The following is an 18253-nucleotide window of genomic DNA, read 5'->3' on the forward strand; positions in this document are numbered from 1 at the left end:
CCGCTGCCAGAGTCTTCAGTCCTCCTCCAGCAGGTTCACCCCCCACTCCTGTGCTAGATACCCCAGGCCCGCTGTGAGCCGGGGGGAGGTGGCGGGGCTGGCTCCCCCAGCCGCGTTAGTATGCGCAGGGAACTATAGCAGAAAATCTCATTTGATAATTAGCGTAGCAGCCGGGGCTGCTTTATGTCAAAAGCCGCAGCTTTTTTGCCTTAAAAAAGAGAGCGCGAGAGATAAATCCCTTTCATTTCAGCAGATGCAGTTAACTTGCCCCCTTAAGGCTGATGGGAGCAGTGCTCATTAATACTGCATTAAAGGGGATGGCACTGATTGATGGCCCGTCACAAACTGGGTGAGGCTTTCCCAAGCCAGGGCACCGGAGGGGAGAGGCCTCACCCCAGGGGCCAGGGTACGTTCACCAGGTCGTAGGTTAAACTGCAGCACGGGCAGGGTGTGATCCGCAGGAAGGATGGCCAAGCCACTGGTCTGGGACCCAGGTGACCGGGGTGTGATTCCACACGCTCTGTGAGACCTTGGGCGCGTCACTGAATCTCTCTCTACCGTGGGGTAGTGACAGCTCACAGTGGGGGGGAGAGGTTAGCTCTTTGTGAGGGGCTGTGGTACTGGGGCCCAAACCCGGGATCACAGACGCCCTAGGGGAGAGGGAACAAGGAGATGGAAGGAGACAAGGTGACATTGGGCTGGTGGCCAAGACGTTGTCCTTAGCAGTGAGATCTATTGGCCTGGCTCAGCTCCCGGAGAAGGGGGAGATGCCCCATTCCTTGGGGAGCTCGCCATTCAGCTGACCTGGAGAGTAGACTGCAGGGGTCTGATCTCGATGTGCCTTTCCAGGGAGCTGGTCTGGGGAACGTGGCCAACGCTGCCGGACTGGTGGAGGCCAGTGCAGCTTTGAGAAGCCCTCGGGGAATAATCTGGACTGCGGGTGGGGGTTTCCCTTCGCCGATTTGCCTCCCCGTTAGAAGTGTGAGGTCCTGTGCAAGAGCTGCCACGTCCCAGCAGGAGGCCCCAATGGGACTTCTTTCCAAATAAACAGCGGGAAACTGGTCTGGCCAAGGAGGTGCAGGGCGGCAGCCGGTGCTGCCCGGGGAGGAGAGCTGTCAAGGAGAGGCATGAGCCCCAAGTGCTGCTGGGCTGGGAAGGGTTAAAGGGTGACAAGACAAAGACACTTAAGGACAGAAGGGCTGGTGGAATCATTAGCACTGGGGGATGAGCATCTCAAGCTGGGAGCCTCAGACGTTATTAAATGTGCCCATTAATATGGGGCGAAGCTTAGCTTAGCTGTCTAAAAATTGTCTCTGCTAAGAGCTGTGTGACACTGGGTGACTGGGGCAAAATTGTGATCTGAATTAATCGGTGGCTTTATTTAGTCTGGCATGTGGCTTCTTCGTCTCTCCAGGCCCTGCCACGCTACTGCTCCAGCTGTGCCAGGGCTGCCATCGTTGCAGTACAGTCAGGTTGCTTTGGCCCTTCGAGGTCTAGGGGGGGCATGTCACTGGCTGAGAAGGGAATGGCCGCGCTCGCAGGCAGGTAGCACGCAGCGGAGTTCAGATTGCTGCAGGCCCAGCCTGAAGAGATTTAGGGGGAGACCTTGCAAGTTTCCAGGGGAGAGGCTGCTATTGCATCCTGGCTTGGAAAGTGCCTTAATCATTTGTTATGGTGCCTTTGAGTAGGGCCAAGGGATGCCCCTTCTGAGGTTTGCTCTCAGCCCTTGTGTGAAAAACAATCAGGCCATGTTGGTCACCTGGACTGGGAGCCTGCAGGGAGAATGCTGCTTGCTTGCAGCTAATTACAGAAGTAGCAATTAGCTGCTTCCTGTAGGTCCCAGGGAAGGACAGCAAGTGTCTCATCTCAGCCCCATGTGCTACAGCAAAATAGGTGGTCAGCATTATCAGCACATGGGCCAGGACCCGGTGGAGAGCAGGGCTGCAATTCAGATGTCCCGGCTTTGTCGGCAGCCTTTCCGGGAAAATCCCCGGGTGCTACTCCAGCCAGTACTGGCAGCTCCATGTTGCGTGGTGGTCCCTCTGGACGTGATGCCCTAACAGCGACTCTGCTGCCACTCAGATGAGACCTAAAACCCAGGCTCTGACCCACTCAGTCATTTATGATCATGTGTCAGCTTCACCAGAGGCAGGGTATCAGTCCAGGTGTCCAGCCCAAATCTCCATCATTACATTTTTGCCTCCCTAAATTCCCACCTGCCAGTTTCACTTGGAGACAGGATTCTTCTTCACTTCCTGATTTCAACTGTGTGTAGTGCTGCTGTGAAACAGCTGCTGTGTTCCACGCCAGAGATGGCTGCGTTCCACTGATGGGTGAAATTATTTCTGCTTGTAAAGTGCTTTGGGATGCAAGGGCCAATATGAATGTAAAGCATCGTTATTGCTTAAAAACTTTAGGGCTGCTTCACTTGTCCTTTTTTTACTTACAGTAGCTCCTGCTCATGTTAACATGATCTGGTTGTGACGATCCACTGCTTCCCATATGCCAGTGTCACCCTGAGGTGTGCACATCCCCTTCAGGCCGCCCCCTTGACCCATTCTCCTAAAGGGACAGCGTCCAACAAGAACATTCTGCTCTGTCCAGGTTCTTCTCCTGCCCTCCTCACTGCAGCATCCAGTCGTGCATTAAATGACGTGACCAGCATCGGTCGCGTGCGGTTCGTCCTTTCTCCTTCCCTCTCCCCAAGGAGAAGTGGAGTGGGAGTTGCCCTGTGATTTCATGTTGGATATGCGTTGGGCTCGATGTCTGTATTAGCCAAGCCAGGCAGAAGACATGCCCCTGGCACTTGGAGTAGAAGGTGGAGAGGCTTGTGCTGACGCTTAGATCTGGGGGCATTTGGTTCAGTCTCGGGCCGGCTCTGGAGAAAGCTCTCGCTCCTGCCCAGACAAGCTGTACCCTTGCGGTGGGTGGCTGCCTTCGGCCTGAGGAGCAGAGCTTTCCTTCTCGCTCTTGGCCGGAAGCTTTAGGTACCTTTTATGTGTCCTGAGCCCAAGCTCTTGAGCGCCTCGAAGATCCAAGTCAAAGCCTTGAGCTTCCCATTGTATTCCATGGGGTCAAACTTTGTTACTCGGAGCATGGCAGACGGCTAGCACGGGAAGATGGCTTTCCCCTCTGCTTTTGTTTCCTTTGTGCATCTGACAGCATTTTTTGCTCTTTCTCCTGCGTTGCATTGGGCCTGGCGCCAGCCGGCTCCCCTCTGCCGACTTCTCCCCTCAACCCTGGAGCATCAAGAGCCTGCCGCTGAGACATGGTCCCTGATCAGCAGGGAGTCTCCAAGGACAGCTGTGCTCGGGTCGCCTTTGCAAAGGTGCAAGCGCAGGGTACGTGGGGGAGGAAGGGAGCCAGCTCCCCCACCCCCACCGGCTCCCTTGGGTGAATTGTGGGGGAAGGACAAGGAGAGAATTACAATAGGTGACGCCAGGCCAGCAGAGGTGTGGGGATTAGCGCAGCGCCGTGGGGGAGAGAGGGCCCTTTGTGTGGGGGAGGAGTGATATGCTTTTGCTAATCAACCAGATGGTGGCTTCTTTGCGGCAGCCCTGAAGGCTCAGTGGAGACCCGGCTAGGTGGGGTTTGCAGTTAGGGTTAGCTGTCAGTCAGCGTGGGCCAGACCCAGGTAAGTTGGATACCTACACTAAACCAGGCAGGGTCAATGCCTTCCTCTTCCCACTGGCTCGGTGCGTCCGTCCCTGCAGGGGCAGTCGGTTCACTCTGCCCATCTCTGCAGCAAACCCCACGCTCCCCCAGCCGAGTCACCACCTGCCCTGTATTGCTCAGCGTCTGACGGGCTCCTGCAGGCCGGGAATGCGCGTGGCACTTGGGCTGGGCCTGTGGTGCGGGCGCTCACTCTGGAGGCACTGTGAACATTTCAAGGATGGGGAGATGGGCAGGTCTCCAGGAGGGAGGGGTGCTGAGCGTGGCCTGCCATGATCTCGGGCTAGGGTCCTTGCACAGTGAGCGTTGCAGCTCAGACACCTCTGCCTGCACAGAGGTTTTCTGCTGGATGGCTAGGGCTGTTCTAATCTGCTTAAAGCTCTCCCTTTGGTACCCGTCTGTTCTACCTTCCCAAGGCTCATAGTCCTCCCCTTAACCTCTGCTCACCTACATGCACGCACAACACTTAACGGTGGCGGTTTATCACGCTGCCCTGGGACAGCTCTCCCTTCTGGCTCCCACTGAAGAGGCTCAGCCTGTTGCCATTGTCAGGCGCTTTCCTTTACCAACAAAGCAGGATCCTTCCTGGGGGGAACACCCCGGTGCTGTGGTTTACTGGGATGCCCAGGGCAGTTAGCCGGGAGCTATTGCCACAGCTCCTGCTTTGATCGATTGTCCTCCCGGCTTTTACCAAACTTCAGAGAGTGGTGGTGGAGTTCGTGCGCGCGTGAGCGAGCGATCTGAAACCTTGCTCCTAGCAGGGCTGTGTAATGAACCCCCAGTCCCGGCGGAGAAATGCGAACTAGCGAACAGTCAAGTGCATTCAGTCTCTGAATAAGAAGCACTTCATTCTCTTTTCAAACTGTATAATTTCTGCCTGATTGTAATGGCATATTTTAAAATTACCAGAAATCAAAGCCAGAAAATGGATACTGCTGCTTTTACTGTGAGCTGCATTAACAAGGGATACGTAATGTATGAAATAAAAACACTCCCTTTTTTTTTTTAAGACAGTAATAGGAGAAAATTGGTTTTGAAACTGAATAAAAGTCCCTTTCAGAGGAAATCATTTCTTTTAGGGTACCTTTGCTGAAAGGAAAATAGTGAATAATGAAAGGTGGTTACATGATTGTCTTTCATTTAAAGAGCGGCTAGGACAGATGGAATCTCAGCAAAATACAAGATTGGAATAATTGCGTGGTAACAAGGCGCTTGTTGTGAAATTAGTATCTTAAGAAAGTCGTGAAAAGGCTTTTACTCATGAATACTTCATTATTAGTAGAAAACAGCCCAATTTGGGTTCTCCAGACACCTGTTCAGCATGAAATAACTTCTTCCCGTTCCCCCGCCCCACCTGTCTCTGAAAAGAGTATCGCGTGTGTTGAACTTTTCAGCCCAACCAGTTCTGGGGGAGGGAGACTGGGAAGCTGAAATTGGCTCTAGAGTCTTGGAGGACTGTTCTCAAAGGCAGATCAATGCCATCTCTGAAATACTGGCTCGCTCTGACCAACCTGCTGGGCTTTCTGAAGCACCTGCGGGATTGACTTTCCCTCCAGGCACCGGGCCTGGCATCGGGGTGAGCCTGGAGGCTCCTAATGACACGCACTAGATTAATCATAAATAGCAACAGAGGGATGTTGCTGCTGCTGAACTCCTCATCCATCATCGCTGGATGGTCCCTCCCTGCGGGTCGCCTTTCACCATAGGGAGAGATCCCATTTATTGCCCCCTCCTTTGTGCAGACTTTTGGGACTGCACATCGTGAGGGCAGTTAGGTGCAAGGAGGGCCCCAGGCTGACTCCCCGGGGACGCGTGGGAAGCCAGCACAGGGGAACGTCCCCCCCAAGGCGATGTTACCCAATGCTGATCAAAGCCTGAGTGGGGACCTTCAGATTGTCCCACGGCTGGCTATGGTGCCGTGCTAGGAGCCCTTCCCAAGCCAGTATTAGCGAGGCCGGGGAGCACATGGGAGGTGTTATGCCTGTTGTATGCAGCAGCGTGGGGAGGTCTGGAGGGCTCCGGAGGATCACGCAGTAAATGGAAGCACCCTCTGCTGCTAGTCCTGGCTCCGACTGCAACGTGCTTAGAGCAGGGAGTGGGGCTCTGTCCCGTGAGCTGCATTTGGGCTGGCAACCTGGATGGGGTTAGGGTGTGATCTGTGATCTCTGTTAGGGTCAGTAGCAATCCCCCCTGCTCCAATCTGCCTCCATCCTGCTGCTGCTGGAGAGGAGGGCAGTGGGTTTTCCCATCTGGGGAGGTAGCGGTTTGAAAGAAGGCTGGGCACGTGGGATTTTGGCAGCCGGTTTCCTTGCCTGCCGGTTTTGCATCTTTAGCTCTCTGTCATCTCTGGGCACCAAGCTTGGTTGTGATGAGCTGTTCGGGCTTAGAATCATAGAATAACAGAGTTGGAAGGGACCTCTGGAGGCCATCTAGTCCAACCCCCTGCCCAGAGCAGGACCAATCCCAACTAAATCAAGGCTTCAGCCTAAGGCGCCCAGTTCAGCCTTGCTAAGGACGGGCTGACCAAGCAGCTGGCAAAACAGTGCTGTCCTCTGTGCACAAGTGGGAACCTGGGGCAGCAGTGCTGAGCATCCCTTCCCAGCCTGCGGGACTAGCCAACCAGCCCCTCGGCCTGGGCTGTCTGTGACCCTCCCTGAGGGGAGCCGGAGCTGGCTGGATTAGCTGGCCGTAGGCCAGAGCACGGCTGCACTTGAAGGTTTTGCTTCAGTGATGCAACAGGTGGTGTTTTCCCTTCCCCATGTCACTGCCTTGCTCCAGAGGTGGGGCCGGTTCTGAAGGACGAATCTGAGGGCGCATGTCCCTGAGAACCAGCTCCCACCTTATCATCAGCCCCATCTGCCTCTGCCCTCTGCTGGGAGTTACGCAGGGTACTCTGCAGCCTGCCTTCCCACAGGGGGAGAGACCGCTTCTGGGAGGAGGAGGGGGAGACAGGGAGCAAGCAATCCCGGTGTGTTCAAGATCGTTTGTCAGTTCAGAGATGAAAGCAAGCGGTTTCCAAGACCGTCTGTCCAGTGTGCTCAGGAAAAAGCTATTTCTATAATTGCTCAGACACAACCGTTAGCCAGTGCACTGCAGTCAAAGCAGAGTGAGCGGCTATTCCAGCTTTAGCCGCCGAGAGGGGGAAAGTGTCTACATGGGGGGTGGGGAGTGGGAGGAGGGAAATCCTTGGTGATGTGGGAACTGCATGGACAGAGGGTGCAGGTCTGGTCCCAGCAGAGGAAGGTCTGCCCTTTGTATCCCAGCTGGATGGGTGCTTCCCTCGATAGGAGGTTGGTTGGGGCTTGCCTAGCTGGCCTGGGAGCCCCCTCAGCGCAGGCAGCTCCAGGAGTGACCTGGGAGACATCAAGGTGCAATAGCAGGTATTTAGGAGCCATTTCCTGGGTCAGCAGACTCCCTGTTCAGCCAGGGCGCACTCCATGTTGTGTGTGTTCGGTCCTTGGGTATCTTTGTGAGCAGACGCCCCAGGAATAAAACGGACAGGTTGGAAAAGCCCTGAGGGCAGTTCAGGGGTGGTGTTAGTTATTACTTGGGAGTGAGTTCGGTGAGTGCAGCCTGCTCTGGGGATCCTTCGAGCATCTCCAGGCAAGCGTCCCCACACGCTGCCTTTCCGGATAGGTCTCAGCTCCAGCCCCTCTGGGGGAATGGGGAGTTGAGTATCTCTGGGTCATTCATTCCTGGCCATCTCCACTGATGCCACTAGCCAAGGGGGGCCAGCTGTGGTGATGGTCCAAGGCATGTCCATAGCTGTCTGCTGGGAAATGGACCCTGCAGCTCGTTTCACGTCGGCCTTCAAGCAGCCATCAAAGGGCGATGCATTTCTGGCACTGCTAGTCCGGGCTGCCCTAGGAGCAGTGACCCACCATTTAAAGGCTCCAATCCCCTGGCCTCGTGCTGTGTCCTCGAGAGAAGTACATTCACGTAAGCAGGTGCACCGTCGCTAGCACGTCCGGCCTGCAGCCCAGTCGTGTCTGGTGTGATGTGCGTGCAGCCAGGTCACAGCACCAGGGTCGTGGCCTGAGGTTGTGTTGTCACGACAAGACACTGGCCTGACTGTTCTGTGGTGTGGCAGGGCACAGGGGCAGGCCTGCTAAATTGGACAGCCTGTAATTATGCAGGCTATGTGTATGGACAAGTGTGGATAGCAGGGCGTGTGCAATGCAAATAACATGTATGTGGCATGTATGTAACTCCCGTGTGTTCAGTCTATTTGTTCCTCACGCTGCAGCAGAATCCAAGAGCCGAAGACGAAATAATGGGAACAAATGCTGTGAAAATGAGAGCAACTTGCCGATCTGCCCTAATTTGCTCCTGCCTGTTCTGTTAGGTAGGGGAGATCTGCCAGGTTGTCAGGCATTTCTTTCCCCTTGCTCTCAGGCAACTCAGTGGGTCAGGCTGTGCCTGGAATATTTTACTGAGCTTCGCTCTGACTGCTGCTAACTTCATTCCCGGCAGCTGAATGCAATCCTGGATCCAGGCCGCGAAGAGAAATCCGCTCTTTGGCTGCTCCATCCTGAGTTGGGGGAGAGTTGAGAAGCTTGTGACAGCGTTGCATCTGAATGCACGGTGCCCTCTGTGTCACGTCAAACCCCAGCCCGGATGACTCTGCTGCCTTAACCAAAAGGCATTTTTGCAGCTGAGAAAAGTCACAGTGTGACTCTGCTGGGTGTCTCCGTTTTGGGGGGCCCAGCTTCAGAAACATGGGCCCTGATTTTCCATAGGTGCTAGGGAGACCTGGGAATCCAGGACCTGAGCTTGGAACCTGGCTAGCTGTCTGTGGCTTGCGTTGGAGGGAACCAACACCCCAGATGTTCAGAAATTGCAGATCATGTCTGCTAATAGGATCTGGGTGATGGAGCAGATTTCTCCTAGTGGCACCGGTGGAGCCCTCCATCTGCAGGTCCCATGTATGTGCTGTGCTTGGGAGCAGCATGGGTTTGGGCTCCCTGCTTGACCAGCTGGCAGGTCTCCCTGAGTGGCGCTCGGGTCTGAGCACTGGACGGGTAGAAGGTTCTGGGCAGGATCTGTCCTGGAGTCCTTTGTATGCTCTGAGCCGTACGGAAAAGGAGCACAGAGGAACTTGCCATAAAACTAACCTGGGCCAAGCTTCGAGAACTCAGTGAAGAGACCAGTTTGTACTAGTCGGGGCGGGGAGCGGGAGGGATGAGACCGTAATTCCCTCTCTGATATTGGTCATTAACAAATTCGTAGCACTCAGTCCCTCGGAAAAGGAACTCTACTGGACGGACAGACGTGATGTGGGCAGAGGGTTAACTTTATTGCAGAGCACTGGGGGATTCGGGGGGAGGTTGTTTATGTGGGTGTCTTTCTCAGATCTTTCTCGGGTGCCTGCCCCTGGGGTCTGAGCCCTGCGCTCGAATGGCAGGGAGCGGCCGAGGTCCGTGGTTTGGGGTTCCCTCGCTTGATAAGTGCACATTGCAGGAGGCCCAGGCTGGGATTTGTGGACGCCTCTCGTCTTGTCTCAGGCACCCTCCTCCTTGGCTGCCGTCTGTTTTGGAGGCCCGTAGGGAGGTAGCGGGAAGTCACGGACAGCGGCAGCGTTCTTACCCATTCTGATCTCACTAATGGCGTGTCATTCTCCTTCATCTCAGCTCGGCTCGCACATCCTGCTGGCATGTGATGAAGTGACCAAGCCCTGATGGGCCTTCCCCTCCCCCTGTGTGATTATTGGCTGCTTTGGAAATAATGAAAAGGGGACTTGTTCTTCTGTGTCCATCCCTGGGGTTCCCCAGCATTAGAACTATCTAGAGTGAGTTACAGGCCATTTTGTGTCTGTCAGCAAAGCCGGCCGGGGGGCAGAGTCGTGAGCTCTCCCCCACCCAAGGCGGCAAGTGGGGGCCGTGTGTGCAGGAGTTTCCGGTGCCGCGTCCCGCTGTTAGCACTGTCGACCTGGCTGGTCAGAATGAGCATCTGCTTCCCACTCAAAGACACCATGGGATTCCTCTGGGGACACATGTTCTGAGCCTACAGCAAGGGTCTCTGGCAGCAGCCCTGGCATTAAACACCATTGCTCAGGTGAGCATCGGGGCCTGGGCCATGGAAACCCACCACAGACTGGTCCGTGAGCGGTTTCCCCTGGCATGCGCAGACCAAGGATTTCTGTGGCTCGGGGACAGAATTCCCTAGTAGCTTCGTCAGGAGACAGCGAATGGGGTCTCCTGGGTTCTGGTCCCAACACAGACTTGCTGTGTGTCCACTTCCCCCTCTCTGCACCCCACATTCCTTATCTGTAAATTGCACCCTATTGCACTCTCCTTCCCCGCCCCGGGGCCCTTAGTAGGGTGGCCAACTTTGCAGAAAACTGAACACCCTTGCCCTGCCCCTTCTCTGAGACCCTGCCCCCGCTCACTCCATCCCCCCCACCTTTGCTCATTTGCTCATTTTCACCATGCTGGGGCAGGGGATTGGGGTGCAAGAGGGGGTGAGGGCTCTGGCTGGGTGTGCGGGCTCCAGGGTAGGGCCAGAAATAAGGGATTCAGGTTATGGGACGGGGCTCCAGGCTCAAGCAAGGGGTAAGGCCTGCGGCTGGGGGTGGAGGGTCTGGAGTGGGAGTGGGGATGAGGGGTTTGGGGTGCAGGTGGGGGCTCACGGTTGGGGCAGGGAGTTCGGGGTGCGGGAGGGGGCTTATGGCTGGGGCAGGGGGTTGGGGCACAGGAGGTGGTGCGGGCTCCAGGCGGCACTTATCTCAGGAGGCTCCCGGAAGTGGCTGGCGTGTCCGGGATCTGCGCGAAGCCAGGGCACGCAGGGAGCCTGCCTTAGCCCCGCTGCACCACTGACCGGACCTTTAACAGCTCAGTTAGTGGTGCTGACCGGAGCTGCCAGGGTCCCTTTTCGACCAGGCATTCCAGTCAAAAACCGGACACCTGGCAACCCTAGCACTGTGACTTGTGTGGGTGGGAGGGACTAGAGACCAGCAGAGTGGGGCGGGGATTGTTAATCACTTTTATTTTATTACAAGTTACCTCGTAAGCGCATCAGGGTGTAGATGGTATTTGTCTGTACAGCAGCTGCATGCTTTGGATGCTGTCTGAGTCTCTGGAGCAGTGGGCTGGGATAGCTTGCACTGACCAGTTGGTGTTCTGTGCTGACCTGCAGGGAGAGCTGGGTTAGGTCCTGGTTCTGGATCCTTGCTCTGTGTAAACAGGAAATGCCATGAACAGGATTCATACTTAGAAGAGCGAGAGTGAAACTGGGAAAACAGAAAGCATGCACTCCATGACCCTCTTGAAGAAGACATTGCATATGGGGGTAGGGGATTTGCGCACACACCACTCCCACCTGTTGGAGGGGAAAGTGGTGATCTGCTCTGGGGGTATCTGTACGTGCACAGTATACAAAATAACCCAATGCATGTAAAGCCGGTTGAATCTTCTTCCCTGTAGCCTTGCCTGCCTCTTTCCTGGCCAGTGGCGCTCCCTGCCTGCCGAGAGCGCCCTCCGTGAGGTCTGGGTTGGGGCGGGTAAGAACTGTCCCCTCTCTGCCTGGAATAGCTGAGATAGGGCAGACTTTCCCTGACAAAGCGTTGGGCCATGCGATGTCTCGGCTGTGACATCCAGCCGTCCATCCATTTCAGCCAGCGAGAGCAATGGATCAGAACTTGTGGCTCTGAAGGACAGAGCCTGCAGCCTGCTTTTCTTATGCTTCAAGTCAACCTCTACTTACCCCGTCTGTGAAGGAAAGCTCAGTCCAGGAGTCGCTCGAGGCAGTGAGAGTACATCAGGAGGAATTAGTTCTAATTTATGCCTTCCACCTAGGCTCCTGAAGGATATACAATTAGCTCCAAATGTGCAAATTGTTGTTGGGGATGACTTTGGCCTGACCCCTCTGACTTTAGTCAACTAGCTTTCGAGGCCAGCCTGAGCTCTGGTGGCAGACGCCAGGACTCGAGTGGTTCTTAAGAGGGGCTTTTCCCAATATCCCCTGGAAATGGAGGGTTTGATCTCGGTTGGGATCTTAATGGCCAGCTGGCAGAGGAAGTAATCGAATGCTTTATGATTTGCTGCGAGGAGATGGTGTCCATCAATCCAGTGAACAATCAAGCGGCCTGTCTCCCGCTGTCAGACATTGGCATCGGCACGTTGCAGTGGGCTGTTCTGAGTATGTAGGCTGCATCCTCTGAGGCAGAATAGGAACAAACTGAAACCCTTTTCTCTTTGGGGTCCCTCCTTGGGACCCACTTTGGCCAGGCCATCTGGGAGGAACTGGCTCGCTAATCATGGTTAGATTGAGGGGCAGATGGGAGCGGCTCATTGATTTATATTTTAAGAATCTCTGTATGTATCGCTCCCCTCCCTTCGCCCTTTATCTGGGATAGCAAGTTCTTTGGGAGAGGAGCTCTCGCTGCCTTTCTGGGTGGAGAGCATGGTCATAATAGCTAGATGCTGATAACTGCACTGCACTGCACTGCCCTGCGTGACCCTGGCTCCTGGAGACAGCCGTGCCGAATCAGCTCAGGAGGCTGGATAATGAATGGGCAGGACGGGTTAGAGGTGTTAGTGAGTGGTCTGGGGCGCGCACACGTTGCCCTTCGCCCTCTCTGTGTGATGTCAGCGTGTCTCTCAGCAGACTGGGGGCTCCCTCGCTGATGGGGTTTGGTCTGTTCACCCGGAGTCTGTCCTCAGGCTGCTAAAGGAACTCCGAACACACAGCCCTGCCTCAGCCAGCCTCGGGTGTCGCTGCAAAGGAGACGTGTGCTAACATCAAGGTAGTTTGCTCGGAATAACCACCAGGCTGTAAAGACCTAGTGCGGGCACGGCGCAGGTAGCTTTCTACCTCCATGTAGCTAGCCAACTCGACACTATGTCCCCCCACAACTCACCTAGCTACATCAAGATAAAAACTGCAGAGCTTTGTCTCCACTAGGGCTTTGCATGTAGCTAGTTACCTCGCGCTAGATATAATCACACCTGGTTTGCAGTGAAGACAGCCCAGGACTGTTGTAACCTGCAGAGCCTTCTGGAGCTGCCCTTGCAAATGCCCCGCTTTACACTGGTCTTAAACTCTACAAGCGTGAAAGTCACGTGGCTGTGTCTTGTGCTGCCCTGCTGTGGGGGTGTCACCTGTGGAGCTGGAGTGGAAACAGTTGGAAAGAAGCAAACATTTTTGGGGGTAGAGAGGATTTTGGGGCAACAGAGGGTATGAAAAACAAGTTTTTTCAGTCTTAAACTACAAATTGTTCAGGTTTTGATTTTCTGTTGGAGAAAACTTAGACTGGGATAAATTTCCGTGGTGTATAAGAAAGGTCGTCTCCCATCCCGCGTTAACAGGAAATGTTTAAACCAGCCATAGCCACTGGGCTCATGACAAACATTGCTTCTAATGCACGTAGACCCAGCATTGCCCACCCATCAAGCGCTCTCTAACTCACAGGCTGGCTTTCCTGGCCACGTGCAGTGTTCACGAGAGAGAGAGAGAGAGGGGCTGCGAGACGTTCAGCTGCCAGGGCCGATCCCGTTTGCTTATTGACGCCTTCCCTTTCTGTCCGTTTGCAGCGTGAGGGTCTCCAGTCGTGACTCCAGCAGCGCTTGCCAACGCTTGGACCATGTTGGCCTGTCTCCAGAGAACCCAGAACCCGCCAGCCCAGCACCTCGCATGTCCAAACAAGACCCTGGAGCCGCGGAAGTGTAAGTGCCTGTCGGGAATTTGCGAGGGAGACAGCGTACGCTGTGCGCTGAGAGGGAGCTTCCTGTACTGATCTCCCCAGTTCATTTCCTGACATCAGGTTATTCATTGACCTTCAAACCTCCCTTGGCTCTGTCGGGCTTCGTGCTTGGAAAGCAAGAACCGGTTGTCCCTTGAGCTGTCTTTTCCAAGTGCCCTGTCGCATGGTGCGCCCTGTCGCAGGTTAGCCCTGAGCTCTGCCTTGCGCCTCTCCTGTTATGGGAGACCGAAGACAGCCCGTGTCCAGTTCCCTTCCTCCCTGATAGAAAGCATTTGCCTTCTTGCTGCTTTGACGCTTCTTGTCTCATTGAAAAAGACATTTCTTTAATGGATAATTAACAAGAACAAGAAAAGCCAGAGAGGGGAGCGGGGAAAGGAAGGAGACACAATCAGCGAATTAAATTGGGTTGCTTTGGCTGATCAGTCAAACTTCAGAAAATTTTGCAGCCCCATCTCCAAAGCGCCATGGCAAACATCTGCTCTGAAGCCTCCTTAAAATATCTCTAACCCTGCCTTCCCCCTCCCTCTCCTATAATGACTTTTCCCAGGTTTGCTGTAGCTCGACTGTTCCTGATGAGCTGGCCTTTCAGATACGCTGTAAACTAGTTACATTAAAATGGGTTCCAAAAGGTCACTCCGGTAAAGCACCTGTCTCGAGCAGCCTTTGTCTCTCAATCCAAACCACGATTAAATGTATATTTAATGAGCCTGCTTTCGGCAGGCAGGTTTGACCTCTCCGGCTGGGAAAGACACATTAAGATTCTCAAGTGATGAATGTGTGTTTTAAAGAGGGGAGTGGATATTTTTCTACTGGTCTCGGTTGGATTTTTAAGCGTTCCGGGCTGAAGACAAATCAACTACTAAAGCTCCGCTTTTTACCGTGTGACAGCCCCAAGGTATTTGGTTAATGATCTGTATTTACCTGGAGACGTATTTTCCCCTACCTGTGCACCCCAGCACAATCAAACCAGTCTGCTGAGTTTTTCTTTTTAAGTAGAGGAGGACGGGGTCTGAAGTGATCAGATGTTTTTTCTAAAAGATACAGTCAAGTTCAACAACCACTATTGGACTTGAAGCAGGAATTAGTTCAGGGAAACGCCCATGTTAAGGCTAGATGACACACTGGGCCCACGTGGCCTTCAAAATCTACAAACTTGTTTGTGTTTTCTGAAGGCACCTTTCTTTTCAGTTCATGTTGGTCTCTGAGTTCTCCTGTGCCCCAGGGGAAGAACCCACCCAGTGTTTCCATTAGAGTCCAGTGGAGAAAGACGCAAGGGGCTCTCCCCACTGAGCATTCAGCTGCTCCCTCTGCCAAAACGGGAAGGTTGCCACCCCTGAAACATGGGAGCCTCTCCTCTCTCGCAGGGCTCTGTCTTGCAGTCCACTGTTGGGTCAGTGTGCAGAGCGAACTGAGCGTGTGGTTGTGTGTGTAGACGCTTGCTCAGAGCTTATAGTGTTGCTCAGGTCTTTTTCTTACTAGCCTCTGGAAAGAAATTGAGTGTTGCTGTTGTAAAATTATTCCTCTTCGGTTGTGCCTGGATAACGAGCTACCTTTCTTCTGGGCCAGCCGAGCCCTGAGCCAGGCTCAGGGAAATGTGCGCGCAGGGCTTCGGGGAAGGGAACCTCTGACTGCCGTGGGAATCAGCGCTGGGGGCGGGCCCAGGGAGCTGAGGATGGCTTGTCATTCTCCCATATTAATTGGCAGCAGGCGTGTCTGCAAGCTGTCTTGTTTGTGAGGGATTCTGAACCATAGAGGCTGATCCTGGGAAACTCACCAGCCCTGTCTAGTGCTGCACTCAGTAAAAGGAGGGGGAAAGTTTGGAAAGACCATCACCTTCTTCCTCCTCCCATTCAGGACAGAGGGGGCGCAAGGAATCCCGATCCTCTTCAATGGATCAATTAGTGCACAATCTACTTCGGGTGCTGGCAGGTTCACGAGCAAGGGGTGGGTTCTTACTGTGTTCTGCCTTGTGGATGCTCAGGCTGCGGGAGGAGTCCTTGTCTGAAATGTGTCTAAATTACCAGGGAGCTTTGGAAGTGGGGGAGTTAATAGGCCTTTGTGCACCCAGCCCTGTGTGAGATGTTACCCGTGTTGTGGAATGAGTGAAGTCCCGTGGTGTCTGAAACCAGCTGCCCTGCTGTTAGTGCGCTGAGTGGCAAGGGTTTTCCATGTAGCCAGTGGAATAACAGAGCGAGCTAAGCGTTCGTGTCGGGGAGAGAGCGGGATCAGGTGAATCGGTGCAGAGGCTGGCTGCCCAACTTCCGATCCATGCCACAGCTGAATGGGACCTTCCCTGGCTCCCAGGGCTGTGATTGGGCCTGATGCTCTGTGAGCCTAAGCCTCCCTTGAGCATGTGCAGCGCCGGTGTGAGCGCTGTGAGGGAGACCCGGAGCGATGGCTCCAAGGGGTCCTGCCCTCATGTAGAACAGGTGCAGGCATCCCCAGTGTGCGAACGGGAGAGACCCTCGGCAGGACAGAGCGGCGTGCAGCCTCCGTGCACATCCAGTCCTTGGCCCCTCTGCCGAGACTGCCCCTGGGGGCCAGTAGCTCTGGCACCTGAGAGGTCTATACAGCAACCAATTGCCATGCGGCCGATCCTGGCTGATTGGCTCAAAGGCAACCAACAGGATTTTGCAAATTCAATGGGAGAGGGGCCGTTCTGTGTGTCTTTTGACAGCCGTGGTTTCGTTTGAATTATTTAAGGCATTTCCTACCGGGCTGGTAACCGTCGGTGTGATGCCCAGTGAGCAGAGGAGCAGCAGCAGGGTACGTTGCCGTTCCCAGAAGCGAGTATCCCAGCACTCTCCGGACGCTAGGGCTAGCTTGGGCTGCTGAGCCGCCGGGCCGTGTGCGGGTTCAGCTCTGGCCTCTCCGGGGGAAATCCTGGCAGAGGGTGCCGCGTGCTCTGCTGGCCGACGCCACGGAGCAAGGCCCCTGCACGGTGGCTGGTGCCCCAGGGTGCTAGGAGGGAGAGTCAGTGCAGGGACAGCGTTTGTGCCTGATAACGGCATGGTGGGAGGCTCTTGACAGCCTCTGCTCTCCTGGGGCAGCCATGCCTGGCGCACCCGTTTGTCGCTTGGCTTGTAGCATTTTTTTGTGGGAGAGGCCTCGCTTGCCCCTTTCTCTCACTGCTGCTATCTTTATTCAGCCGGTTTCTCCTCCTCCTGCCCCCTAGTGCCTCCCCCAAGTCCGAGGGGTGGGTAAGAAGAGATCCACGGGCCACTCATTCGCTTTATGCCACTTTCATTCGCTTTATGCGACTTTGTCCTCTCTCGGCAACAGTCTCCTGCTAGCCCACTACCCCACAGTGCATTTGCTGCCTCCGCCCACCTGCCAGCCAGGTCACCGTAATCAAAGTGTAGCTGACCATATGTTTCCGCTCGTTATGGGAAAATGCAGCCCGCCTCTTTCTCTCAGCCGCCTGCTCGTTCCGATTAAATTGTAGGTGACATCCAGGGCCAGGCATCTGGTTTTGAGTATAATTTTCCCCTCCTTAGTTATTACACCTGTGGCAAGCGGGGAGGGGAAGCCGCCATACACCCTGTGATGCAGAATGAAAGGCGAGCCCGGACCCTGTGCAGCGTGGGGCAGATGAGCTTCCTACTAAACGCCTGCTTAGGTAATCGAAAAAGATAGCATTCTCTTCCAACAAGCCACAATTTAGAAGTGCCTCTGATTGCTTAATTTGCTCCTGAGTATCCCAGTAATTATCTTTATGGGTCTTATTTCTGTCCTCTGGCACTGTTTCTGTCGATATTAAATGAGTCTGGCGCTCGGCATGGTGGCCGCCTGGCCTGGCACCACTGTGAAATCCTATTCTCCTGCCTGCGCCTCTGATTAATGTTTGTATTAATTTCACGTAAAAGGTGAGCTGCCTAATTTCCCCGCCTGCGCCGGGAGCTGTGCGAGTCGCTGCCGTTTCTGGACCCGGTGCCCTGCCCTCCCAGGTGTGGCCCCACCCTAGGGTTTCCCTTCCTCTCTCTCGCTAGTTAATTGCTTTTCCTCCCTTTACACCTTTTCCCCATGGCGTCTGGAAAGCGACCTTTGCACCCGCGCTCCGTGAGTTGCTTATTTGGTATGGGAGGGCGGTGGGGGGCCTCAGTGGGGTCCCCACGGCTGGGGCTGCTCTGAAATGCTATACCTCAGCAGCGCTGTCGTGTGCGGAGGTGAGCCCGTCGGCCCCGAATCAGCGCAATGGCTTTGACTGCCCCTCGGCCTGTGGCAGGTGCTGGTGAGGAGGGGGTGGAGGAGGGCTCAGAGCTGTGTGCATAGCGGAGAAGTGGGATGCCTGGAAGCTCTTCCCTTTGCCGGCTTCTTTGTCTCATAAGGGTGATTTATTTTCTTCTCCTTCAGAACTGGGGGGCTGACTTTGGTGGGGGTCCCAGCAGGCAGCTCCAGCACCGGGGGAAAGGAGATAAAACAAGCAAGAGGCAGAGGTGTGGGGTGTGGTTCTCTAGGCCTGGTTTTGGGGGGTGGGATTGGGGTGGAAGGGAGAACCACATTCCCCCAAAGTGCTCTTTAGGTCTCTCCACCTCTTCCCTCTCATGGGGATGGCAGTGCCAGGGGGACTGCGCTGGGCACCCTCAGCCGCAGGGCAGCCCACCCTGACCCAGCTGGCGTCCGTCTGGGGCGGCAGCTCCGCTGTGCTGGTGGGGAGGTTCTTTGGTTCAGCCGTCTGCCTGCTTGTCCCCAGTGTGCCTCGGAGCTGAGGCCCCTTGAAGAGAGGCTCCGTGGCCTGCTTCCCAAAGCGTCCTCGGGGGGATAGCATGGTTGGGTTGGGAGCTGGGGACTCTCTACCCCGGTGTGAATGTCTGAAAAGAAGAGAATTGCTGTGGGGGGAAATCCACTTCCAGTTCCCCCAGGACCAGAATAAGCCGGAAG

General features: G+C 54.9%; 1 protein-coding gene across 5 annotated transcripts in view; it reads left to right on the top strand.

Annotated features, from left to right (window-relative positions):
* Window positions 1–18253, top strand: part of FAM222A (family with sequence similarity 222 member A) — a 105720-nt gene that overhangs the window by 39459 nt on the left and 48008 nt on the right. For 3 of the 5 annotated variants that reach the window (XM_037879002.2, XM_037879001.2, XM_043529523.1), the window contains one exon: window positions 13203–13334. The exons of the other annotated variants lie outside the window; for them this stretch is intronic. In XM_037879002.2, the coding sequence (XP_037734930.1) occupies window positions 13253–13334 (82 nt within the window). In that variant the 5' untranslated portion in view covers window positions 13203–13252. The remainder of the gene's footprint in view (window positions 1–13202; window positions 13335–18253) is intronic. 5 annotated transcript variants of the gene reach the window in all.

Source organism: Chelonia mydas, chromosome 15, assembly GCF_015237465.2.
Source record: "Chelonia mydas isolate rCheMyd1 chromosome 15, rCheMyd1.pri.v2, whole genome shotgun sequence".
In the NCBI taxonomy this organism is placed as follows: Eukaryota; Metazoa; Chordata; order Testudines; family Cheloniidae; genus Chelonia; species Chelonia mydas.